Raw genomic sequence first — 27,826 nt, 5'->3', positions numbered from 1 at the left:
GTAGGAATCATCTTGTAAGCGAATACGTTTTCGGCTGACACTACACTTTTAATTATTGCGACATTAAAAAAAAAAAAAAAAGAAAAAAGAAAAGAAAAGACATAACTTACCTGTTAATTAAAATGTACAGAGAAGTTATTTCTGGAAAATTCTATTCAGGCCTCTTGTGGTAACAACTGCATTTTAGAAGAAGATACTATTAAGGAAAGAAATGAGGTAAACTAATCTTTATATCGTACAAGCAATGGATGATAACAGCTTAATAAATGATTGTACGTAAATCTTGTTTGAGTTTGAATATAGGATTGTATAAGGCTGTGCATTTTGCATTATTATTGATGTGCTGCAACTAACTAACTGCAAGCCATATGATAAATTCTTACAGTAATATTGATTTACTCTGTATGGAAACGAAAATAGTTTAATATATGGTTAACCTCCTTTGTGCCCATAATTTTAAAATTAACGCTTGTGTCACTTTTCAACACTTGGCTTTGCAGTAGCTTTCCAACGAATTAGCAGGAAGCCCAAACTTATAGGACACCCTGCAGGTAAATACATTTCTTTGGACACTTTCACTGCTCCAAACTAAGATTTGAAAAGTGTAGTATTGTTAATTTTATTATTATTGGCACAAAGGAGATCAACCATATTTTAAGCTATTTTTGTTTTCATACAGAGTAAAACAATATTTGACAACATTACAGTAAGAATGTATCATGCACTTTGCAGTATGTTGCAGCACTTTAATAATGGTGCACTATACGTACACTCTAGATCCTGCATATGTCCGATCCATACATTACAAGAAGGCAATACGTATTCGATACAGGTAAAATCTGTATATTTCATATGGACAACCTATTAGCTATATAGATCCGATCTATACATTACATATGGCCAACCTGTACGCGACATACGTATAATCTATATGCTGCATGCAGACAGTCTGTAAGCTACATATATGCACTCTGTATGGTGCATACGGATATTCTGTATTCTGTATCTGGACAAGCTGTGTGCGACATAAGGAAAAACTGTATAAGACATACGTACAATACGTATATTGTATCTAGTCATGCGTACGGAGCACAAGTACAATATAGATGCTGTCTCGGGGCTGAACGCAAGAAACATACGTACAGAACGTATATTGCATACTTCTTGAAATCATGCTCCGTCCTGATAGTCAGTGTATGTCGTCATTATTAACCCACATGCTACATACGACCCTGACGTCACAAAGCTAGATATCACCTCCGTATATACTTGTTACTGCAGATGACGTCACACGAATGACGTCATTGCACTTATGCAGACAGTACGTATAATACATACTTTTTCAGCTATACGTTTGCTGCAGGATGTTATATACGGTTGTACGTTAAGTCCAGAAACTACAGGAATTACGAATGTAACCTACGTTTTTAAGTATGCCACCTACAATTTTTTTTCTCAGTGTATGTAATTGGTAATGATATTTGATTATGAGTATCTCTCCTGCTTCCAAACCTGGAGTTCCAGGATATAGGAATATTTTCGCTGTTTATAAGTATAAAATGCACGTAAACATGAACAAATAAAAGTGCCAAAAACTCAGTAAAAAATAAACCAAAGAATATGATATGTTCTAACCATTTATATCGTTTCTAAGGTCGATGAAAGCGGCTGAATAGTACATTGGGCTCAAATACTGTGTGTTTAGTGAAGAGTGTTATTTGTTATCCATTGTCATATCATCTATATGACATATGTGTTAGTGTTATCGAGCAGTTACATACACGCTGGTATCAGTAGCTCTGCAGTCTAAGCTTATAATTGCTTATCTCCAAAATAAGGCTTATTGAGTTGACCATGAGTAGTACAAAGTTTGAGCATAGGAAGTAGGTGCAGCCAAGTGCAGCTGGAGAACTCAACCCTATCTAACTGGAAATGAGTGATGAGTAATGTTGTTGTGGTAGCAATCAAGATCCGCTACCTGAGTGTTACAAATGGAAAAGGCATATTGTCTTGTACGTAATTTGGATTGTCCTTCGTTCCTGAATCAAAGTTGTAGTGAAAGAATCATACATACGTATCGTAGTGGTAAACTATCAGTCATGTGGAGATGCTGTATATTACACGTCAGGGCAGTAGTATATAAGAATATTCTATACAAAGTTTTAGTCTTACCGAAACAAAATAATTCTTAACTAAATTACATTCCAGTAAATACTAGTGTTTCTTCGAAGATGATGCGAATGCAAAACCGCAAATTTTAATTTTGTATCCTAAAGCCAAACACACATTTGTTTTACACCATCTTTTTATTATCTGCACATACAATTGAAGGGAGAGCACATTGACCCCATAACCGCTTCTTGGATGCATATTAACGCCTGTCATAACTTTGTACTGCCTAACGATGTCCAATTCACGGAAGGCGTCAACATGTTGTTCTCCATTTATAAACTGTATGTATAATTCACGATGGCGGATTTTAAGACGGCGGCTTTCATTATTCTGTGTCCTCCCCAATTTCTGCTCACCTTTATTACTCCCTTACATTGTTCCTTTCGTTATATTTTGCAGTATTTGACATTTATGCGAGGGGTTTCCACATTTTTGGACCACCCTGTATATATAACTGCACGTATTGGAGCAGGGGTTGTTGGAATCACCTTCGCAGCAGTTGCAATAGATTTAGAAAGGACAATTACGTATAGAACGATAGAGAAATGTCCGTCAGCTTCCATTGTTGCGAAATAAACTATTTTTGTCCGCTTTTTCCAAGTTTCAGACCACTGTGCGCCGGGACCACAAATCAGCAAAATTCAAGGAATTCAAATTATGTTTTTTTTTTTAAATAATAATTCAGATATTATAATATTTCATAAGGGCAATACAACAGGCTTAATGCCCAGTTATAGTGTCGTGTACATAGTGATGAAAATTTTCCGGAACGATATAGAACGATAGAGAAATGTCCGTCAACTTCCATTGTTGCAAAATAAACTATTTTTGTCCGCTTTTTCCAAGTTTCAGACCACTGTGCGCCGGGACCACAAATCAGCAAAATACAAGGAATTCAAATTATGTTTTTTTTTAAATAATAATTCAGATATTATAATATTTCATAAGGGCAATACAACAGGCTTAATGCCCAGTTATAGTGTCATGTGCATAGTGATGAAAATTTTCCGATTCATAAAAACATACTACACTTATTCCTACATCCTTGTATAGCCGTGATGTGAGGTGGAAAATTTTCTACATATTTCCGGAAAATTTTCCGTTCTTAACAAATATCAGTGATCAAGTAACAGTTCCTCAGTATTCATAAAATTGATTGAATTTATGTATAGAAATGTTAAAAATTGAAAGATCGTTTAAAGAATCTGAATATTTTCATGGCTCAGACAATTTTCTGTACTATGTAGGAACAAGTGAAATAATTTTTCATGAATCGAAGAATTGTCTGTCCTGTACAGTGATGAAAATTTTCCGGAAAATTTTCCGATTCATAAAAACAAACTCTACTTACTTATTCCTACATCGTTGTTTAGTCGTGATGTGACGTGGAAAATTTTCTTCTATATTTTTCCGGAAAGTTTTCCGTTCTTAACAAATATCAGTGATCAAGTAACAGTACCTCAGTGTTCATAAAATTGATTGAAATCATGTATAAAAATGTTAAAAATTGAAAGATCGTTTAAAGAATCTGAAAATTTTCATGGCTCAGACAATTTTCAGTACTATGTAGGAACAAGTGAAACAATGTTTCATAAATCGAAATGTTTTGTGTCTTGCAAAAATTGAAGAACTTTCTATGGGTCGGAAAAATTACATCATTTGGAGCAAAAAGTAAAACAACTTTTTGTGAATCGGAAAGTTTTATTGCTCTGAAAAACAAATGTAAGGAATTTTCCTGAATCGGAAAATTTTCATCACGATGTAGAAACAAGTGAAAACACTTTTCATAATCCGGACAGTTTTGGATATTATGTATAGTGATGTTAGGTGGAAAATTTTCCACTGTATTTAACTGCACATTGAGATATACAATTCCTGTAGAGGAAAATTAGACAGCAACAAATTATGATTTTCCAATTAGATTACAGGAACTAGAAAATTTTCTAATATTTCAAGTTGGGAAGTAAAAATTTACATAGTGTTTTTCTCTACTACTTCAATTTTTCCATATAAGACAGAAAATATTTCGATTCAGGAAAAAAATGTTTAACTTGTTCCAAATAGTATTGAAAATTGTCTGAGCCATGAAAATTTTCAGATTCTTTAAACGATTTTTCACTTTTTTACATTTCTGTACATGAATTCAACCAATTTTATGATTGCTGAACAATTATTACTTGATTACTGATACTTATTTAGAACGGAAAATTTTCCGGAAAATTTTCCACCTCACATCACTACGGTGTACATACTTATCTAACATACGTTATTATACATGTACAAATATACGTCGTTAAATTATGCAGAAGTTGTTGCCTGACAATTGTTTTGATCTTGTTTTCGGACATTAGTAAATACATCTACTACATGAAATCTAATCATTTCGTTATAACTCAATCATTCTAAATAGAGAAGATTTATGCAATATGTTAGTTCTTGCTTTTCTACAATACAAGGTCCCAGTGTTTGCTGTTCTAGTCTTACCCATTGGGACCTGCTGGGACTTCTGAAATTAATTCTGGACAATCCATTTTACCGTTTAATAATTTATGTAACAATAAATCGAAAACCCATCTCCTTTTTTCTCACGTTTGAAAATTAAATTCGTTACTAAGTCTTCATAGGGAACATACTTTGGGTAGAAACCGGTTTTCTTGTATGCAAGCATTTTCAAAAATATAAACTGTATATTTTCTATTGCATCAGAGTACTTGATGACATTTGGTGTCCAAACAGTACAACAGTATTCTAATTTTGACCTCACATACGAAAACTATAACCTTATAAATGTACGAAAACTATAACCATATAAATGTTGATTCTCTGTACAAATCCTGTCCTATCCTATAAATTAAACCTAGGTTTCTATATCCACTACTCGTTATTGCGTCAACGTGTTAAGCAAAGGTTAATTTTCTATCAAATACACGTATAACTCCTATATCTTCGATAGTATTTCGGGTAGACAAGAAAGTACCATTTATTGTATAGATGAAGTTACTTGCATTTTTTTCCTCGTGAAAGATACAGATTTACATTTGGATACATTCAGGACTCATTCATTCTTATCACACCATATTTGAACTCTTTGTAGATCGTGTTGAAGTTTCACGCAGTCATCAATTGAACTTACTTTGGAGTATAATTTTAGATCGTCGGCAATATGAAGAACTTAAGAACTTTTAATACACAGGGGAATATAATTAATAACAAGAAGAAACAACAGGGGACCTAGATTAGATCCTTGAGGGACTCTCGATAGAGTATTGAACTTGAAAATTGCCGGTAAAGTAAAACATCGTCTAGGATAATTCAACTGGAACTCTCTCCAGCCCTCTGTGAGAAGAGTTTCTTTTTTCTTACATCTTGGAATTTAATATTTGTATCGTTAATTGTATATTCTATGCTATTACTATGTTGATGTGTATCAAGTTCAAAATAAACAAAAATAGCACTCGATTTCAATAATTCAAAACCATGTTTTCATTAACTTTTATGTGTTAACTACAAAAGCCATTCACTTTTAAAAATTAACATAATACCGACTTCTTTTATCTTACATTCCATATTTAAATCTAGGAGTACAGAATAAACTCTGGTTGTTTTTTCTAACACACAGGACGGCTCCTGGGAATTCTCGCCCGGGGCGCTTACAACCTACGCGACGGCCCTGAGAGAAAAATTAATACAAATGTGGTGAAAATTATGTAGAGACGGTTCGCAAACTCCAGTCAACGTAATGCACCCAATAATTCAACTGTGATGAGACTGATTGCTAAATTAGAGACAAAGGGTTTGATTGTGGACATTAAATCCACATGCCGTCCACACGTTAGTCGTTTTGTGGAAAACATCCCGATCGTGAGTGATAATGTTACTGTAATTCCGGTGAAATCTATTCGCCGACGTTCACAGTAATTGAATATTTCTTGAACCAGCATCTAACATATTTTGAAAGATGTAGAACTTTGGGTCTATAAAATCCAAGTGACACAAGAACTATGCACTCAAAAGTTGCATTCTTTGTGGAACACCCATTAACAATACCCACATGTAAAAGATTTAGGATTTAGATTTTTGGGCTGTCGGCATCTAAGGCCATTTAACCTGTCACATTTGAAGGATGACGTCCCTCGGCGAGCACACTATCCGGGGAAAGGGAAGGAAGAAAGGATTGGGGAAGGAAGGAAGCGGCCTGGGACCTATAAGTTCGATACCACCCCGGTATTTGCCTGGTGTGAATGAGGAAAACCTCATTCAGAGTGACAGGCCTGAAAAAGCGTTTTACACTTTTTCGACCAAGTGCTCCTACCGGGAACCGAATCGAACCCGGACCGCTCACACCGAAAGCGAGAGCGTTAGCTACTACTCTACGCGGGACCACACATGTAAAAGAAAACGCAACGTTCATAGCACTTCAACCATAGAGATAAGCCCTTATTTTAGACCAAATACCTTCAGTGCTTGTGTAGATGTTTATTATTTCTTTGTTTCTTTATTTATTTGATAAAATTGAGTTATTATCTACATAAAAAAGAATAAAATGTCCATTAAAGGTGACAGTAAAATATGTTTTGCTGCCTTTTGATAATATTTCAATCATTAAACGCGTAGTCTTCAATATTGAAAAAGAGTGTAATCGTATTTGAAAGATAGTTCATATACAATTATAACGGATTTAAAAAAAAAATTAATTCAATTTGTAACAGGGAAAGGATTAAGGTATTCTAGTCGAACTGGACTATAAATGAATGGACATGTTAATGGAATGTTTTTAATATAAAAATAAACGCGCAAAGGATTAAGAAGAATCAAGTTTAAGTTCATTAAAGCAGACAGTACAATTTAGTAACGCAACATGTTGTTTCTCTTTTTAATGAATTCTGAGTCAATATGTATGATCGGTTTGCGTTCTTTAGTAGGTTTTATGTGTGTATGTGTGCTTTAGTAAAATCTACCTTTAATAAAAATAATCTTTGTGTTTGTATCTATCATCACCTTTTTGCATAGTATAAAATTCTGTTCCCTACGGTATAAAGGTAACCAAGAAAGTTTTGTCGCTTTCTCACCCACCATCTTCAAACATCGATATGTCACCTAAGACGTACCTGAAATATCAAAGATATTCCAAGTTATCATCAACGACCTTCTGGAATTCCTTGGATACCATCGCGGTAGAATTTGGCTGGCTGTGAAGCGAAGAAGGTATCAAGTGCATTTTGCACCTCTACTAGGGATTTGAACTGGCGCCCTCTAAGATGATTGTCCAAGGAATGGAACAGGGGATAATCGGACGGTTCAATATCCGGGGAGTATGGCGGATGCAATAGTGTTTCTCATCCAAGGCATAGAATGGTGCCCCGGGTTATCCTAGCCACGTGGGGCTTGGCGTTATCCTATAAGAGGAGGAATTCTTTGAAATTTAGAAATGTTGGCCAAAGAGTTTTGAGTTATTTTAGACACAGCTCAACTACTGACCGCACACGGTTGCATTGATGCTTTGACCAGCTGGTAGCAGTTTCCAATACATGATGCCGCGAGTAGTTCACCAAACACAGGGGAGGACCTTCTTCTGGTGCAATGCTGGTTTCGGCTGTTTTACAGCTGGTTCATGGGATGCTAACCAATGTTAACGGCGCCTTGGAGCTTCGTACAGGACCCACTTCTTATCACATGTCATCACCCTGTCCAGAAATGGCTCCTTCCTCAGACGAGATAGCAAAGAAACATATATGTCTGCTCGCGTTGCCTTACGCCCCGGAGTCAAATCATGTTGGACCCATCAATCCAACCTGTAGTGCTTCCCAAGTTGATTGAGGTGCTTAATGGTTTATCCACTTACACTGAATTGTAGTCCCAGTTTTTCACATGTCTAGCCACTGTTCGCCTCAATTGCTGCCTGAAGATCTTCATTTTGTACATGTGTTGGTCTTCCAGCACGTGGTGCGTCTTTGAGTGCTTCGTCACCGTCCTTAAACTTGTTAAACCAGTGCTGCACTGTTCACGTAGTCACTACACCCTGACCAAAGTCCTTGCAAATCTTCCTCCCCGCTGTAGGGGCGTTTGACCTCAGTTTGAACTCGTACAGCATACACGTCCTTATGACGCTTTGTGGAGGTCCCATGTTCACTCTGTTCTTACGCAAGTTCCCGGTATAACTGAACTGCCACAACCAGGTAGTATGTTGAATATATGGACATTAACAACTGGCCTTCGCCTCACATTCATTCGCATTCAACTCACGGTATAAGAGCCCATTGAACACTGACCTGCACAAAAAGCAACAGACCTTTCTTGGTTACCTTTATAGAATCAAAATATGGTACAACGGAATTTGGACTTTTCTCAATGGAAGTCTTTTATTATGAGTTTCTTCTTATATATAGTAGTAATAAATATTACAAATAAAATATAAGTTCCTCTAGATATCTTGATGGATTGCTAGTGAATTTGTAGAAGCCTGATGATTAAGCGTCTTAAGACGACAGGAATCAAAGCTCATGCGGTCAAAGTGTACGTAGATACCTCTGAGAGCCCAGGCGTTCCAGAGAGAAGGACAAAACCCAGGGACCAGGCGTTCTAGGGAGTTGTAAAATGTTTGCAGAGACCAAGCGCCTTAGCAAAATGAGCTCTCAGAGAACAGGCGTCCCAGAAAGTGGTAAAGATAAAGGCGATCTCAGAGACCAGACAACCTAGAGAGTGGTAAGGATAAAGAATCTCTCAGAAACCAGATGTTGTTGAGAGGGATAAGAGTAAAGGAGTTCTCAGAGACTAGGCGTCTTAGAGAGCAGTAAGGATAACGAAGCTTTCAGAGACTAGGTGTCCTAGAGACTGGTAAGAATAAAGGAGTTCTCAGAGACCAGGCGTCCTAGAGAGGAGTAAGGATAACGAAGCGATCAGAGACCAGATATCCTAGAGAGTGGTAATGATAAATGAGTTCTCAGAGACCAGGCGTCCTAGAGAGGAGTAAGGATAACGAAGCGCTCAGAGATCAGATATCCTAGAGAGTGGTAAGAATAAATGAGTTCTCAGAGACCAGGCGTCGTAGAGAGGAGTAAGGATAACGAAGCGCTCAGAGATCAGATATCCTAGAGAGTGGTAAGGATAGATGAGTTCTCAGAGACCAGACGTCCTAGAGAGGAGTAAGGATAACGAAGCGCTCAGAGACCAGAGATCCTAGAGAATGGTAAGGATACATGTGTTCTCAGAGACCAGGCGTCCTAGAGAGGAGTAAGGATAACGAAGCGCTCAGAGATCAGATGTCCTAGAGAGTGGTAAGAATAAAGGAGCTCTCAGAGACCAGGCGTCCTAGAGAGTGGAGATGATGATCAATCAATGGAGATTGATGCCTTCTGCGGCGTTCTCTAGAAATGTTACTGAATTCATTGATCTTCGTTGTCGATGACGATGTTCGGCAGGTTTTGTTCTTGTTCTTGTATAGTATTCTTTTTACAAAAAGTTATCAAGGAAGCAAAGCTTTTGATAGAGAATCGAAACCGGTTTCTCACAGAAAAGTGAATCAGTTTCTGAGAAAAAAAAATCTGGGGAAGATTACAGAAACGAGTTTCAATTTTCCTAAAACCTAGAAAACAGATTTTTGTGTCCATCTCCACTTCAAGTTAGGATTAGTATGCCTTCTATAGGCATTTTGTAGTGTCAATTTGGTTCTAGTTGTGAGATTTGTATTTGAGTGGTCTTAAATGCGTTTCCGCAACTGTGTAATTATTATTATTATTATTATTATTATTATTATTATTATTATTATTGCGTGGAAATTAAGTTGAATTGTGTGGTATCAATAGTCGCATATGAGAACGTTGCATAAGTATTTTTTTATAAAACCTAATGAAAATAAAAACAGTAGAAATGTAGTCTACTACTTAGGTACAAAGGAATTATTATTTTATAAATGTGTAAAATTCTAGAAAGTTTACTAGCAAAAGAGTTATGAGCAAGTTAAATGTATGGAAGAAAATATTTGTTCACGTCACAAGCTTTCGTAACATTCTGTTATGTAATAATGTGGTATTGTATGTAATTTTTCATCTCTTTGAATCAAATAAGATGTTTTCCATAATAACATTGTTTTTACTAGAAACTCGGTCAACTAAGGACATATTTGGAAGAAAGAACTTTTTTATTCAATGTACAATTAAGTTTTAGCTGTTATTATCTGAGCGTTAATCCTGTTTTCTTTGTTTAAAATAACGGCTTCCTATTCAACACTGTAAAATGATTTTATGCTAAAGAAAAGGAAAGCAAATGAGTTACGCAAAGCAAAATTAGAAGAAAAATGTTATTAATAATATCTTAAGCTACGTCAACTAACCTGACCGTAAACATTTTAGTTTTACGTAAACTTGACCATAATATAATGGAAACAAACTGTAAGACTGTAAATATAATAATTTTTTTTTTCAGAATTTTATTTTTAAGATTTTAGGAAATAGATTTGTGGGTTTTCGGCATTTATGACCATAATGACCTGTCACGTTTGAGGGATGACATCTCTCGGTGAGCACACTATCCGCGGAAAGGGAAGGAAGAAAGGATTGGGGGAATGAAGGAAATAGCCTGGGACCTATATATTAGGTCCCGGTCTCACCCCGGCATTTGTCCGTTGTGAATGAGAAAAACCCAGGAAAATCTCATTCAGGATGTCTGGTCTGAAAAAAAAGCTTTTCACACCTTTTCTATTGAGTGTTTCACAATTGTGTAACGTTTGCATTTAACATCCCACAATTATGCCGGTTAGGCTAAAGGGGACGGTGATAATGAGAAATGAGTGAAATGGTGGAATGAAGAAAGTGGGAGGAAACAGGAGAACCCGAGAAAACCCACGCACACGGTCACACCAGGAAGTGACTGCACTTCGAATTCCGCCCAACCACCCACCCTTAGTTCCGCCCTCCTGCCTTGTTTAATTTTCTGCCATGGCTTTGTTGTGTCCTCACTTACTTGCTTTAGTTTTCTAGATGACATAGTCTTTTTTCGATCCGAATGTTGGCATTTTCTTACAAGAAATTAAGGCACAGCGTATGAATCCGTCGCGACTTGCCAGCCCACACGCGGATTGAGAAGCTTGCGACACCAAAGCTATTTTTTTAACCGGGCGTTGCAGCTGACTTAAAATTTTCTTCAATCTTGACGTCAGAGAGCACCTTTGTGAGTGAAGGTTCTGTTAGGGACAAAGTCATCCACTCCACAATGTTGTAGTAATCGTTCGCGTGAAAGTTTATTTTAGGAACTGAATTTTTGGATTGCTTTTTCTTTTTGATCTGGCTGGCCTTCTTAATCCTCCTGCAACCAAATTTTGCGACTGGTATCCGTGGTCGTCCCAAGAGGCAAGTTTTCTGGATGTGCGAAGAAAACATTCGTCTGCAATACAGAGAATACTATCTGGTTAGGTTCCATGGATAGAAATTGGGCTACTCGTCCCAAATTCTATAAATGCCGCGGTCCTTCACAGCACGATGGCTTTTGCTTGATGGCAAAGTACATCCGGAAGTACACCTTGACAATGTATTGCACGAGATACACCAATGGCTTGCTAGGTCTCGCTATCTTAATGTACAAACAAAGAACGCGACATGCCGTGGTGAGCCAACGTGACTGAACTTTGACCGGGTTTCTTGTTCGCCAAGTTTGATGAATAGTATCCTGAGTGAATTGCTTTGCACATTGCTAGTAAATATTGTTGGTCTGCATTGAGGTCTTCAACTTCTACAAATTTATCCAACCAGTCAAGATTTATTGCTTGGTTTTTTACCAAGGGCGCTTCCTAGCAGTTGTCGAGCTTTCTTCGGATGAGTCCCGAAAGTATTTTTGCACCCGATGTTGTCCCATCGAGATGTCTTATTAAGAGAGTTGTCTTATTAAATGGGTTCCCTGTGTATTTATATTCTTTACTTGCATTCAATATGGATAACGAAGAAGAGTGGAACAAGGAGACCGCGAGATGAAAAATATTATGCACAATAGCAAGCAGGAGTAAATGCTACTATTTTATATTCGGTAGAGTCTCAAATAATAAATCCGAGATTAAAACCCTTCACCATTTATTACAAAAATAAAGTCTTATAACAGTTTCTTGCAAAGTTCTTGTAGTTTCTAAATGTTTCTCACAGTTCAATAAAGTTCTCGCTACTCGAAAGTGGCCTTGGAAAAGGTTTAATTGTCTTTAGCTTGAAATGGCCTTAGATAGGTAATGAGGATAACTCTCTTGCTCATAGCAGCCTCGGGAAACAGATAAAGGAATTCTTCATAGCCCATGAGGGCCCCAGGAGAAAGGTGTTGATAGGATATCTGTTTTGCTCATAGCAGCCTTAGGAGATGGGTTTTAAAGGAATTCTCCATAGCCCACGAGGACAACAGGAGAAATTTGTTGATAGGATATCTCTTTTGCTCACAGCAGCCTTAGGAGATGGGTTTTAAAGGACTTCTCCATAGCCGTGAGCGCCCCAGGAGAACTGTGTTCATAGGTGAATGATCAGCTGTCAACTGATAGATCTGAAGTCTTGAGGTCTTCTTTTATAGGCTTCTGTGTTTAACTTTTAACTCGAATATTGTCTGACATTCTGCATACTGTACCTCGAGTCAATTCCTGCTGTGTACAAGCAACGTATTTTAATGAAAGTTGACGAGATTTGTTTATGTAATTTATGTATTCATGTAATAAATGTAATGTTTTTATGCGTAATATAGGTTTACACAGACAGAAATAGAGAGTTATTCTTTGTAATTTAATTGAGGTTAATGTTATATATATCACGTCCTTCAAGCTTTGAAATGAGAATTGAATGTCAATGTTAGTTTACCACGAATACTTTGCATTATAGTAAAGTTGTACTTCTATGAACATACTCCGGTCATAGCCCGTGTATTGGTTGTGAGTAGGAGGCGGAAGTTGATGAAATGTTATCTCTTTTTTTTCCTATCACGGACACAATACCCATAACACACATAGTACAGTATAACCTCGTTAACACGAACTCGCTTAAGCCGAACACTCGGTTAGGACGAACAAAATTTCGGTCCCGGCATCGCTGTACGTTATCTTATAGGAAGTTTTATCGGTTAACACGAATTTCGGTTAGCACGAATTACGAACTAATTTTTAGTCTCTTGAGTCAGTAAATGTTTCCATTTAACACGAACTTTCAATCCTTTGTTTTCTTCTTTCAGGTCATTTTTCTTATTTTAGATTTCACTCGAGATCAATTTTTGTCATACAGTGTTAATACACACGAAAATTGCCTTGTACATAAGAGAAAAACCAGAAACGGGTATCTTTCCTCTCTTATGAGGCTTGATTATGTCCTCCGTCAAGCGCTGAACATGCAGGTGCTTGGCAGACGGAAGCCATGCGTACAGTTGGCCGTGAGGTTACCAGACATTTTCGTTCCCGTCTGCGACAGCGGAATATCGAGGAATTTTTCACCAGAAAATGATCAGTGAGTACATTTTTTCAAGCTGCAATACAGTTATAATCAGTGTTACAGTATTATTGAAATTAAAACCTTTTATCCTTAAGTGAATTTACTGTGTTGTTGCAAACTGATGTTATAAAGAGGATTGATGGACGTAGTAGCAATGTAAACTTTTTTTTAAAATCTTCAAAGATAGCATAATAAACTTACTGTAGTGTTTTCACTTTTCAGAGGATGGTACCGAGACCGAAACTAGTCTAGATCTCGATCTCGTCTTGAATTTGAGACCGAGCCGTGTTTTTCGAAATCGAGAGGAGCCCGAAACTGTCTCCCAGTCTCGTCTCGATACCATTCTGTGGATGGTATCAAGACGAAGAATAGTCTTAGTCTCGTCTCGAATTTGGAACTGAGACGTGCTTTTCGAAATCGAGACGAGACCGAGGCTACACAGTCTCGTCTCGATACAATCTCTAGGGTTTTCTATGACATACATAATATACTATAGTGGTATGTAAAGTCTGTATACTGTAGTGCGTATGTATGGAGAAAATGTATTCGAATAATAAAATTTGGATCCCCGGTTAACACGAATTTTTTTAACACGAACTCCTGATTTTTCAGTCCCTTGGAATTCGTGTTAACGAGGTTTACTGTATTTTTAAAGTGATAAAGTAATTTTAAAGTGATATTTTTGCACATTTTTGCATATATTTAGTTTTTAAGCATCTTCAAACGCACCACTCTCACCATCCTTCCAGTTGTAGCAAATGAGTTTTTTTTTATATTGTGGCAGGATTCGTTTTTCAAGTCAAAAATTATGTATAATTTTAATTTTATTTTTAATCAATGTTTATGTTGCAAAGATCGCGTTTTATAAAATATTAAGGTTAAGGTGATTAAGTGTTACAAATTAAGTATAATGCAAGCTGCGGAATATTATTATTCAATAGCCAGCGAAATGATGTAAACAAAATGTAAATAAAATGTGTCGTTGAGAGTCTGGCAATGCAGGAAGGTAATGCAGACAATGTGTCAATTCTTGCATATGCCAAATACTGTACATTATGAAAAGAGAGACTGTAAGCTTTTGTGAACATTTCACACATTCACGGATATGAGGAAATTGCTTAGAATCGAGAAATCAGAGTGTGTCGAGAGTTGCAGTTTTTGAGTCTTGACACATGGAAAGAATTTGTTTTTCCAAGTGAAAAGGGGTCGCACGTGCCATCCAGCAGACGACAGGAGTAGGACCAGGTTGAACAAAACTGGGAGACGAGAGGTCTTCAGGGCAGTCAGTTTGGGACAGTGGAGTCAGTTCGACAGTCTTCGAGAGTCTTGGAACAGTCTTTAGAATCAGCGAGAATTAGTCCTTAGTAGTCTACATGAACAGTCTTTGAGAGTTTAGTCAAAGACAGCAGGACAGTCAAATGACAGTCAACGGACAGTCATCATAGAGTACATTATTCTATCCACGGAGAACATCGAGTCATCGTTAGCATTTGGGAGGATACCTAACTCAATGCTCATCTACCTCAATCACTAATTGGGAGAATCAACTTGGAGGAACTACATCCATTACCTAGGTCATCTTTGGAGCATCATCGGAAACCATCAGGTATGTGTTACTCCTATTCAGGGCTCAAAGGCTCAATACTCGATCAGAGCGATACTCGTCTGGCAAATATTCCGATTATCCGTAATTAATACATCACACCACTTACAGTCATAAATTTTATCTATGAGAAATATAATTGTTGCTACTCGAATGAAGTTACTGTTTTCTTATTTGTATTAATCCCCAGTTGGTATATGAAATTTAAGTAAACCTCTCGCACATGAATATAAGATCACTCCCACTCATTCTAGATGGTGAGTGGAAGGCGCTCAGTTTCACTCTAATTGCATCCCCAAATTAGGCACTGAGTGACTGGGTTGTCAATATATATATTTTCTAGATTGATTATTTTCAGGTTCGGGTACTGACATATACACTCCTACAGTTAAAAGATTTATCTTCTGCCTTTTTATCAGGTGTACATATACTTGACCAGCACTGTTTACATGATGCAATTATTTAACGAACAACATATACATGTTATCATCATCTTATTTACTTACATTTATCTTCAATTCTCCTATTTCTTCATATTGATATTAACAATATAATGTATAATTCGTAAAGGCTGTTACAGTAAACTACAAATTATGTATCTTCTCAATATATATATATATATATATATATATATATATATATATATATATATATATATATATATATATATGTGTGTGTGTGTGTGTGTGTGTGTGTATGTGTGTGTGTGTTTCCATAACATGGCACATTGTATCAACGTATTACTGGTTTATCTACGGTACGTTTGGATCACAAAACAAAATTTAAAGATCATCAACGGATGTATTTTCAACGTTAGATCCAGGTTTTATATATTATACATTTTCATATTTGATATATATATTAATTTCGATTCGAAAATATTTGCACATTTTAAAATTTAGATCTTATGGTGCGGAGCAAAATCCATATTACATGTAGTGTAATGCGCTATAGTACAGGTCTATAATAGCGGCACATTATAATCTTTTGTGATTTGTCTTTAACTTTCGGCGATTTTTTCGTCAGTTTCGGCATGTTTCAATAATATTTCATTATTTTTGTCATTCTTTTAATTTTTTTGTAATATGCTCGAGACTATGCACCGATTTATGCTCATTATCTCATGGGATAAGAATTTAAAAGCAAAGGAAAGATAACTTGAACCACAGACAATGGTCTTTCTTCATATGTTGCAAAGACAATGGTGGAGTACTGCAATCGTACGTGAGGTAAGTGGAAATTAATTCATTTCCATGAAATATTTCCAAAATTGTTGTGTGTGTAGATAATGCTTTAAAAATAATTTCTGACGTTTAAATTTGTAACTTTTTCGACGGTCTGTATTTTGGCAGAAAGAGACAACATGCCTTAGATGTCCCCCACTATCCCGAATATGCCCCTGAATTTCACTCTCCAATTTATCATATACAATTTGTTAAATCTAAGAAATAATTTACTTGGAAGCATTATTTCTTTATCTTTGCAGTAAGGCTCAGGACAGGAAAAATACACCTTGCTAAACAGTAGGCCGAGTTGCGGGAAATAAATTCATTTTATGCTGAATTGTTTGCCGCCTTTATCTAATTCACTATATTATTTAAATGTATTCTTTACTAGCTAAATACCTGTTCTTCGCGCGAGGATAATACGCAAGGGCGCCGATCCTGGGGGGCGGGGGCTCTCCCCCCAAAGCTCATGTGGGCCCCCCTATTGTATTTATGAATATGCAGTATTTGGTATAATTTGAGTGCAATTTGTCTTAACATCTTCATATATATACCTTCTGGATCTGAATGCCCTCCCCCCCTCAAATTTGCAGAAAAATCTGCGCCCTTGAGAATACGTTTCATTCCTGACATAAAGGGTAGGAAAACTGTCACCAACAAAGTTAGTTACCCCAAACACTATGAATTCGACACTAATATCGGTAATTTTCAATTCTTTTTACGTCATTATTCTCCCTTAAAAGTACTAATGGCTGCTGAATTTGATTTTAAACTAATCCGAAGTGTCACTGTTCGTCTCAGCGACTCCGAAAACTGTAGATTGTCACTAATATCTGGCATTCTCGATCATTTCTATATATATCCCTCTACTCCCTCCTCTATTTTGCTTCGTCAAAGTGAAGTGATAAAAACCATCCCAAGTTCGAACCTCATCTATAATGAAAATTTGATCAAGATCTGTTGGGTGGTTCAAGAGTTATTAAAGTGAATAAGCTGCCTTCCTTCTTTCTGATATCACGCAGACGATACCCGTCATTTGAAATACTCGTTGTACTTTAATAAAAACAGTCACTAATGTAATCATATTTACACTTTTTAGGTCATTTTTCACAATTGTTAAGTCATTTTATAGGTCATACATCAATATGTTCTTCTCTTTTAAGTCATGTGATTCTGTCCCTTAGTCATGAGAAGTCAGAAGCCGTGTTCTCGGTTCGAATGAATTGCAGCGATATGTGTGAAACCTCTTGCTGTTGAGAATGAAGTTTCTCAATTGCTTATCGAATTGTGGATTTGTTATAGAATGTAACCGGATTGATTACGGTTAGATATTTGATAGGGTAAATCGCTTTCTACTCGCGGGACTGCCACAACCAAGGAACCTAAGTGGATATTAGAATCCACATCCTTGAAATCTGTAAATAAAAACGGAAGTGATTATGTATGAGGTTCGGGCCTGAGATGATTTTTATCATTTTACTTTAAAGGTGCTACTTAGGAAATGGAGAAGGAAGGAGATAATTAAAATGACTGAAAATGATCTATATTAGTGTCGAATCCATAATTTTTGTGGTCGCTGAGGTGAACAGTGACACCTTCGATACCGTTTAAAACCAAATTCAGCCCCGCAACTTGGGGGAGGGGCAGGGGAGATATATGACGAGTATTATTGTCGAATTTATAGTTTCCGGAGTGGCTGAGATGAACAGTGACACTTCCGATGTCGTTTAAATCTAAATTCACCCTGCAACTTCAAGGAGGGTGAGGGTGAGATATATAAAGAAATTGGTGCATTTAAAGTTTTTATTTCAACCTAGCGAAGCGAATAATCAACGCTAGTACTTATATAAAGAAATTTAAATTAGGAGAACTTATCCTCTTTCTTTGAAGCACGGTGGTACTTATATTATACCACCTTTTAGATAACTTCTTAGGAACACCGTGCCGCAAAGAGTTAATCCGCTTATCCTTGGACTATTTAGAATGCAACCAGTCACTGGGAACACCTTAAGTAAAATACATATGTTTCATCGAAATCAAATGAGGTCTACCTAATTCATACTGGAAAATTGTTTTGTATGTTCAAACTTGCAACGTTGGGTGGATTTACCCGCTTTTGCCCCTTTATTTTTGATGGATTGAAACTTCAAATTTGCAGGGATATTTTGAGAAGTTGGAGGAAGAAACTTACCAACTTTGATTAGAATCCAATAGGTGTTACGAGAGTTGTCATGGAACAAACAGACATATGGACAATCCTAAAAAAAAAAAAATCTAACTCAACATACATCTGTACATTTTCTCAATAAAACTATAGGAAAATGATTGATGTAGCATGGGAATTTGGTCTTACACTTCATATGTACTCTTTATCTCATAGAAACAACCTAATTCTATATTATTTTTTTTCTGAAAATATAGGTGGAAATATTTTACAATTACTTATCGTCTTTTCGGGTGTAGCATAATACCCGTTCAATATTACATAGACGTTGTGACAGGCCCATATCTACGGGGGAACACGAGGGGCCGGACACTTCCTAAATTTTTTTTACTGCCCCCTAAAATTTTCACGATAGACTTGCAAATGAACTATAATATGGTTGGATCGGACCCCTTAACTTCTATTCGCTCCCCTACATTTTTGGGCTGGCTACAGGTCTGCATAGTGGATTCCCCTAAGCCTTGAATCCATCCCAACAAAAATTTCAGGGTGCGTGCGTAGGTTGAGTTGGTGGTAGAATCTTTCTATGCTCGTTTTAATTAACATTTTATAATCTTTCTTCCACACTAGCAAAATTCCAGATACGAAGTTTGTTTCACGAATCTTATTGGCAACAGTAACAAATAGGTTAATGTTATTAAGCGCTGTGTTGTTTAGAGATGGCAGAATGCGTGTGTTTGATAAGATTGAAGAAATGTAATCTGAGGAGAGGAGAATGCGCTTAATTATTACAAAAACATTTGTAGTGTTAAAGGTTCTTAAGAGGTAAGAGAGATTGCATTTATCCTTATGACAGTATAGATTAAAAGAACATATTTTTGTATATGCTCGCTATAGTACCTTCGTATCTATAAAACAATTTTACGAAGCGCGGGACACATTATGATATTATATGTGTTGCTAAATTTTGTATACTGAGAACAAACATCAGAGTCGTCCAGGAACATATGTCAATATTTTGAATGAAGGGATGTTGCGGGTAGGTGGAATATCTTCATTAGGAGGTACCTAATCATGTGGTACCAGGTGGCAAGCCGAAAACCGTGGCAGGGGACCGGAAGGGGGGAAACAAAATGGCCACCAGTGACAGTTGTCTCTCTGGCTTTAAAGTGCTATAACTTCTACAACTTTTACACTAAAACCTTGAAAGTTGTGCAAATTTGTAAATAACACATCAAACATTCCATTTTAGAACAATTTGCTGCAACAGCAACGCCATATTTTAAATATGGCGCCCTTAAATCCCAAAATTCGGTATTATTTATTTCTTTTGTTTATATTCAAACGAAATTAACTCGTAAACTGCCACAGATGCGCGAAATCATTTTGAAACAAATGTTGTGGGTCCATGTAAGGGCTTTCCAACGAGGTATATGCCATTTCTGTATCTTTAAAACTAACGGAGCTAGACTAGTTTATGTTACAGTATATGTATACCTTATAGCTTTTAATATAGGGCTAGTAAAATTAGGCGAAACCTGTATTTGTAAGTTCGTGAGTTTTGTGTGAAGGATCTTTACGGGTTGAGGGAATGCCTTCACTAGAAGGTACCTAATCATGTGGTACCAGGTGGCAAGCCGAAAAACGAGGCAGGGGACCGGGAGGGGGAAAGAATATGGCCGCCGGTGAAATTCGTCTCTCTAGTTTTAGAGTGCTATAACTTCTACAAATTATATATTAAAATTTTCGTGATTGTTCAAAAATGTAAATAATACATTATAAATTTTATTTTAGAACAATTTGGTGCCATAGCGACTCCATATTTTAAATATTGGCGTGCTTCAGTATCAAAATTAGATTATTATAATTTATCCATTTTTTTATATTCAAAGGTAAACAACTTGTAAACCGTTACAGGTAGTCGGAATTGGCATGAAATAAACTTGTAGGCCAGATCGGTGGCTTTGAAATGAGAGATTGATGTCGTATCTTTAAAACTAACACAAAATTTCTAGTTAATGTAATGGTAGGTGTCAGAATTTGTGGGTTTTAATAGCGAAAGCACAACACGAACATAAACTGAAAAGAAATGCAACATAATGAATTTTGGCGTTACGTACCTATATCTAATATATTTAATATGATGCTCTGTGATACAATTAGTTTAGAAATATATCCTTGAATTACACAGTTTCGGATGTAAAAGAGTTACATCTACAAAAAATATATATTCTTGTGAGAATTTTTTGTGACTAATAAGTATATACTATTGTTTATAATATAGATGATTTACTTCATTTAAATTAACCTTGGGGTTTGATTTACTTCATTTATCTATTGTTTGGAGAATTAACTTTCTATCTGACCCAATCGATACTATAAAAAAACACTCAGTTCGTTAGTGGGTTTTTACTACTTGGTTTCTCACCTTAGCATTCCTTACACTGTATTTCTAAGGTCTCTCTCCTAAGATGTCACACCTATGATTTCTCACCTGAGCATTCCTTACACAATATTTTAAAGATTTCTACCCTATGATGTAACACTGATGTTTTACACCTGAGCATTCCTTACATCATATTTTTAAGGTTTCTCCCCTACGATGTCACACTTATGGTTTCTCACCTCAGCATTCCTTACACTATACTTTTAAGGTTTCTCTCCTATGATGTCACACCGATAGTTTTTCACCTGAGCATTCCTTTTATACTATTTCTAAGGTTTCTCCCTTACGATGTAACTCGTATGGTTTCTTACTAGTCATCGAGAGTCTCATCACTGTCATCTTCTGAATCTTCCCATCGTAAGTCATGGTTTGCACACTGATCTTCATCTCCTCCACAAAGACACAGTTCCGTACATCGCATGGTCCGAGATCGACATTTGCATGTCAAAGAACATTTACTTACTGTGGAACCGCAGCGAATCAACTGCAATACAGTCTCTGGAGCGCAAGGTAGTGTGCACATTACAGGAACAATATTATTTTCGTCACTGGTTTCTTCTTCCCATCCACAATCTAGTGGGCTTGGCAGATTTGGATGTGATTTTCCACAATAGTACTTGGATGTTCACCCTTTTAATGAAAGGTGTAAGAGCCGCTCTGGTTGGAGGAAGACCTGAGCCTTGAATGTCCCTTTTCGTGAATAGCCACCATCGTAGTTTCCCAATATCTTGAATTTTAGTGTTCGGCACATAAACATTGCAAATGAACTTCTCAATTAGCCTTTCATCATCGTCATTGAACTTACTAGAACCGAGGTTTCCAAGAGATGCAAGCATGTCAACTCCAGCGTTGTAAAATGCTTTCCGAAACATCTCCTTTGACTTCCTTGAAAATGCCCCAGTAATATCACACCATGAAACATCATGGAATCCAAGTCAGGCTTCTACTCTAGAAGATCCAAGAGAGGTTCGGATAGTATGAATATCTATCATTCTCTTATTAACTCCAACTCCAGTGACAAACTTCGTATTGGCAGGTAAGTGTCTAGACCACCACACACAAAGAACAAGTATATCAGTATCTCGGGACATTATGTGGATGGTCTGTGCCCCTTAAGACGCTGCATAAAGACTGTGAAGTGTTATTTTTGTATCTGCTTCTTCATGAATACTTTTTAACTCATTGATGTCCTTCAATTCCGAGGATTTTGCTTCTGTCCTCCAGCTGGCAACTAAGCGTTTTCCCAATTTACTCGCATGAAGAATTTTTTCTGAAAGGTAAGCAGTAAATGCATCTTTGGTTTTTGAATGAGATAAAAGATTTTTCATAGTGACATTTTTTATATTGGCAGAGTCAGATATCTTGTATTCGATTGTTGGGCTGTCTCTTGCTCTTTTCTTCCACATTGACATCTTTAATGACTTATTTCCATACGTATCAAAAAACAAGGTGAGTTTCATCGAATTTCAACATTGTTGACTTTATTCTTTTGCAAAATTCTGTAGACAAATCGAGACATGTGTTAACATGCGCTGGCTTTTTCAACGCTTGGAGTTCCGCCATGCTATCAAGAACAGCAATAGAGTAAGAAGTACTTGATTTGTGATTGAAGCTTCAGTGCAAGTAATTACGGGTGTTGTTGTATCTCTTTCTTCCAGTTCTACTCTTTCGTCAAGTCTTTTCATAAACGTAAGCAGAGTTTGAAGCATTGGTAGGACTGCTATCAATCAAAGGTAGTCGACAAACTCTCCTTTTGGGCATGGTCTTGTTAAGAATCGCATTGTAAGCCGACCATGTCGGCACCACAGGAGATTCAGAGTTTGTTGTAGTTCTTCCAGAAGATTTCTTATACTGTTCTTCTGAATCTTCAAAATCATCATCAGCGTGCAATCGGAGAAATTGCAAACTTGCCATCATCCAGACTATGTCATCACGTTCGTATTTTTGAATTAACTCAGAACTTTCCTCTGGAGACTTTGCTGAACTTACCAGAGAGATTTTGACGGTCTTAATGATCCTGAGATGACGCAAGGTAGTATTTTAGACATTGATGTATCTTCTCGAGTGATCTAGTCGTAGGTTTTCCTGACAAACTGATTTGAGAAGATACATCTTCCTCCTGTTTCTCTTGATAAATAACCATAACAGTACCATATAGAGTCCCTTTACCATATGCCAAGTATTCTTGGAAGTCAATATTATCTGCCGCGCAATACACAAACCTTCCTGGCACAAGTCCTGATGGTATATATAATATCCACCTGAGGAATCCATACTCTTGATAATTTCATTTGCTATTTGAGCCTCGATACGAAGAATTTTGTTATATTCGATACACACACCTGCGTGATGTAAAAACTGTACAATAAATTTACTTCGTGTTGCTGAGTGCATAGTGAGCCCAACTGCCACTTGTAATAGTAGATCATGAGTGTGGCGTACAGTGACTTTAGAGCTTTCTTTTGTATATGCTGCTTGATGAGGAGACAATTTTCATACATGGACGTCTGTGATAGTTTTTGACTTCTTTCATTGATTGCAAAAATCTGAGGTTTCACATCAGATTTTATTCTCTCCTTTGCAACACCATTTGAACAAATGAGAGATCTCCTCTGGAATAGACTTCTTTACATCACTTTCACCCGCAGTCCCAGTAAACAACCACTTTTCCCTTTGGAAAGCATATTTTCTCAAAACGTCTGCTGCTTTAAAAAGAATCTTCATATTTCTTCCAACATCATCAGAATCCTGTTCAGTGTTAACTAGAGCAATATCGTTTGTAATCTTTAAAGAAATTCTTTGAGGCTCGTTCTTCCTCTTCGGATGGGAAAAAACAACACCAACGTTTTTCAATTCTTCCTCTGTCAAGGCTTTCAACTGTTTTCTAGTCAGAAGTTTATCGTCACTCAAATTATTGCTTTTAGCAATGGAATTATAAAGTTTCTCTACCTCACCCATTGACGTAACACGACCTTCATGAAGGAATTTGCTTAGTGAATAAATAAATTATGTTTTGGTAGCCTCTTCACTCACAGAGCTAAGACCAGAATCCCTCTTGCCTTCGCTTTTCCGCAACACGTTAACAACATGAGCATTCCAGCAAGACTTGTGATAGGATATATCCTGTGCATGAGCATCTCCAGGATCAATGCAGTTATTTAATCGTATTTTGAACACTTCATTCTTTGACAAACTTACTGCTTCTTTCAAACGACTGCCGGATCGATCGTAGGCGATGACATACAGCGGGTTTCATCGTTCTCCTTCTTCGTCACAGAAGAAACATTTTGTTTTCTCATAAGTTGGTGTTTGTGATCTTGTAGTATATGAGTTTGAGGTCTCCGAGTCTTCATAATGTGTAATGGGGATTTCCTGTTGCTCTTTTTCAAACGATCTTCTAGTTCTTTCCATCATCTCCTTGTGTGTGCAGTTCTTATCAAGAGATCAGCATGCCATGATGCATTTTCATTTCTTAGATCTTCACTTGTTACTTCACCCAAACGTCTATTCAGTTCAATGTATTCTTTCTCCATCCATTCTGCTCTCAATTTTATACATTGTAGCGCTTTTTCATAATTGGAGAGTTTCACAAGTGGTTTCTTTGTTTCCTCTTGACAAAAAATACACATGAAATAGTTTGTACTTAATTTTATTTTCTTCGCCGAAGGAGGTTGGTGCACTTGCAGATGACTTTTGATATTTTTCTCATGCTCTTCCATTTTCCTATTTCATTCTACTATACTGTTCATGCGTGCAACAAAGAAAAAAATCTTTTAATGCCAAAGAAGCAATAATAAAAACAAAAAAAACTATTATAAATACTTCACACATACACACACACGCACACATACACAGAGAGAGAGAGAGAGAGAGAGAGAGCGAGAGAGAGAGCTGCGAACATATTGTTTCCCCCCTCCCGGTCCCCTGCCTCGGTATTCGGTTTGCCACCTGGTACCACATGATTAGATACCTTCTAGTGAATGCATTCCCTCAACCCGTAAAGATCCTTCACACAAAACTCACGAACTTACAAATACAGGTTTCGCCTAATTTTACTAGCCCTATATTAAAAGCTATAAGGTATGCACTTACTGTAACATAAACTAGTCTAGCTCCATTAGTTTTAAAGATACAGAAATTGCATATACCTCGTTGGAAAGCCCTTACATGGACCCACAACATTTATTTCAGGGTGATTTCGCGTATCTGTGGCAGTTTACGAGTTATTTTCGTTTGAATATAAAGAAAAGAAATAAATAATACCGAATTTTGGGATTTAAGGGCGCCATATTTAAAATATGGCGTTGCTGTTGCAGCAAATTGTTCTAAAATGGAATGTTTGATGTGTTATTTACATATTTGCACAACTTTCAAGGTTTTAGTATAAAAGTTGTAGAAGTTATAGCACTTTAAAGCCAGAGAGACAACTGTCACTGGCGGCCATTTTGTTTCCCCCCTTCCGGTCCCCTGCCACGGTTTTCGGCTTGCCACCTGGTACCACATGATTAGGTACCTCCTAATGAAGATATTCCACCTACCCGCAACATCCCTTCATTCAAAATCCCACGGATTTACAAATGCGCCTGGACTAGCGTGAACTCCCAGACGATGGATTTCAAAAAGCTAAAGGGACATGTAAGGCTAATTATCTGCTCAACCTGTAATACATGTTCTTATCTCAAACAAATTTACGGTCCTTTGAGAAACCACTCCTGAAACAGAACCAATGGATGCTACTAACGAAGTTTCCAAAACTTGGTTGTATGTGTACAATTGCCCGCATTATCGGGGTTATGAACTAATAGACAGGATGCAGAAGAAGTGTAAAGAAACCACTACTTTTCGCTTCGTGAAAGGCTTTCTCAAGATTAAATGTGGTCTCCAAAAGGACTACTCCATTATACAAGAAATCTGTTCGGAAGAAAATCTAGATTATGCCACTGAAAGAAAGAAAAAGAATGAAACAGATAGTCTGAGGCTATTCGAGAAAGCGTTACCCCCTGTAGCGAGCACGGCCAATGTGGATATTCAGTAATTTTACTTTTACCACAGTTGTAAATCATACTGTGACCCAGTCAGGGTTTCTGGGTCTTTTTGTCAGGTCCAGGTGTGTAATAGCAGAGTTCCAATACTCCGTTCAAACCATCTTCCAAGCAGCTGTTTCTTGCTACAATCCCTTTGCCTGGCAACACGTCTTTCCTTTATTCCCTTCCTGTTGAAATCTTTTAAATAGCAGGCGGTCTATTGTTCCGAAATGCACCAAATACGCTCGAGCGGACGTTTTCTCCGCGTTTTTATTGCTTTCGCGTTTGTGATTATCCATCTACATTTCAATACATGCTCAGCGTATTCCAAGCGTACGCATGAGCAATAAAAACGCTTTGCGATCGCCTCAAATAGCCGGATACTTAACCCAGTGATACGTAACTTGCCATTAGACACAGCACATGATGACATTGTTACCACTTTGAAAGAGAAAGGCTATCCAGTCCAGTGGTAGAGGGTTCACCTCTGGTGCTAGGGGTCTCGGGTTCAAACCCTTCTCCCGCCAAGTGAACTTTGTGGTGGACAAACACCGTGTGCGTGGGTTTTATCGGGGTTCTTCCGTTTCCTCCCACTTTCTTCATTCCACCATTTCATTCATTACTCATCATCACCGTCTCCTTTAGCCTAACCGGCATAACCGTGGGACGTAAAACTCAAAAATTTCATTTCATTTCATTTGCTATCCAGTCCTTTGAGTTATTCAATTATCCAAACGGAACACTAACGCTCAATCGGGGAAAGCTCTTCTTCCCCTTTTCTTGGTGATTATGCAGAAAACACTTCGAGCCATTTTTAAAGAAGATCTACTATTATTGTGTATTCCATCTATACGTGTGCAGTTTGTATATAAAGGATGCCGCTTTCTACGTGTGGGTTCAAGTGCCATAAATAAGTCATCGTCCGCGGGAACTTGTGGAAAACACCCCCGATAACTAAATGGCCAACCAGAACCCTCATTTTCAGCATTTGACAGCCGCTCGTCAGGTCCACGTGGACACCTAGTTGCCACAGTTCCAAACGCTGTCCTTTCAGTCAGTGATTACAACATTGCTGTTCAACATATATAGTTTCTTCTACTTATATATTATACACGATTATAGCAAAATGTGGAGGCCTGACATCTGTTTCACATTAGCGATTGTATTGGGAGAGAGAGTAAGAGACACGAGACACAGTGGGTGCTCACATTGCAACCCCGCAAATGCGGTCAAAAGAGGGATAGGGAGAGGAAGAGATACTGTTGTAAAATCCAGCAGGGGAAGTTCAAAGAATTTGCCAAACTACCCATGTATACAAGGAATACACTATACATGTGAAAGTTCGAATAGAACAACATCATCCTATGCTAAAAGTGCCAGCGTTTCGGACATGGTCAAAGCAGGGGCTGATCCAGGGGGGGGGCGATCGGGGCGATCGCCCCCCCAGAAGAGGAAACTTTTTTATTTTATATATAAATAAAATATATAGTTTATTTCTTGACGCTCTTAAAAGTAGCTCTAAGTAGCAGTATTACAACCCACCGCCCCCCCAGAAGTCCGTCCTGGATCCGCCCCTGGGTCAAAGTACTTGCAAAGCACAAGTCCAATGTGTAAACTGTGCCAGTGACCACTGGACTTTTGCTTGCACGAAACAAGATCGCCTCACGCCTGCCAAATGTGTTAATTGTGCGGGGGACCACCCGGCCAATTATTCTGGATGTCCTAGAATTCAACGTCTTATTCAAGGAAAGAA

General features: G+C 37.4%; 1 protein-coding gene across 1 annotated transcript in view; it reads right to left on the bottom strand.

Moving 5' to 3' along the window:
- Positions 1-21,470, bottom strand: part of LOC145671741 (uncharacterized) — a 187,009-nt gene extending 165,539 nt beyond the window's left edge. Inside the window, exon 1 of the mRNA XM_081740945.1 lies at positions 21,361-21,470. Coding sequence (XP_081597071.1) covers positions 21,361-21,470 — 110 coding nt within the window. The remainder of the gene's footprint in view (positions 1-21,360) is intronic.
- Positions 21,471-27,826: the final 6,356 nt, after the last annotated feature.

This window comes from Thermobia domestica, chromosome 15 (genome assembly GCF_964235325.1).
Source record: "Thermobia domestica chromosome 15, izTheDome1.hap1.1, whole genome shotgun sequence".
NCBI lineage: Eukaryota > Metazoa > Arthropoda > Insecta > Zygentoma > Lepismatidae > Thermobia > Thermobia domestica.
The sequence above is the reverse complement of the archived record's forward strand: the minus strand, read 5'-3'. Positions and strand labels throughout refer to the sequence as shown.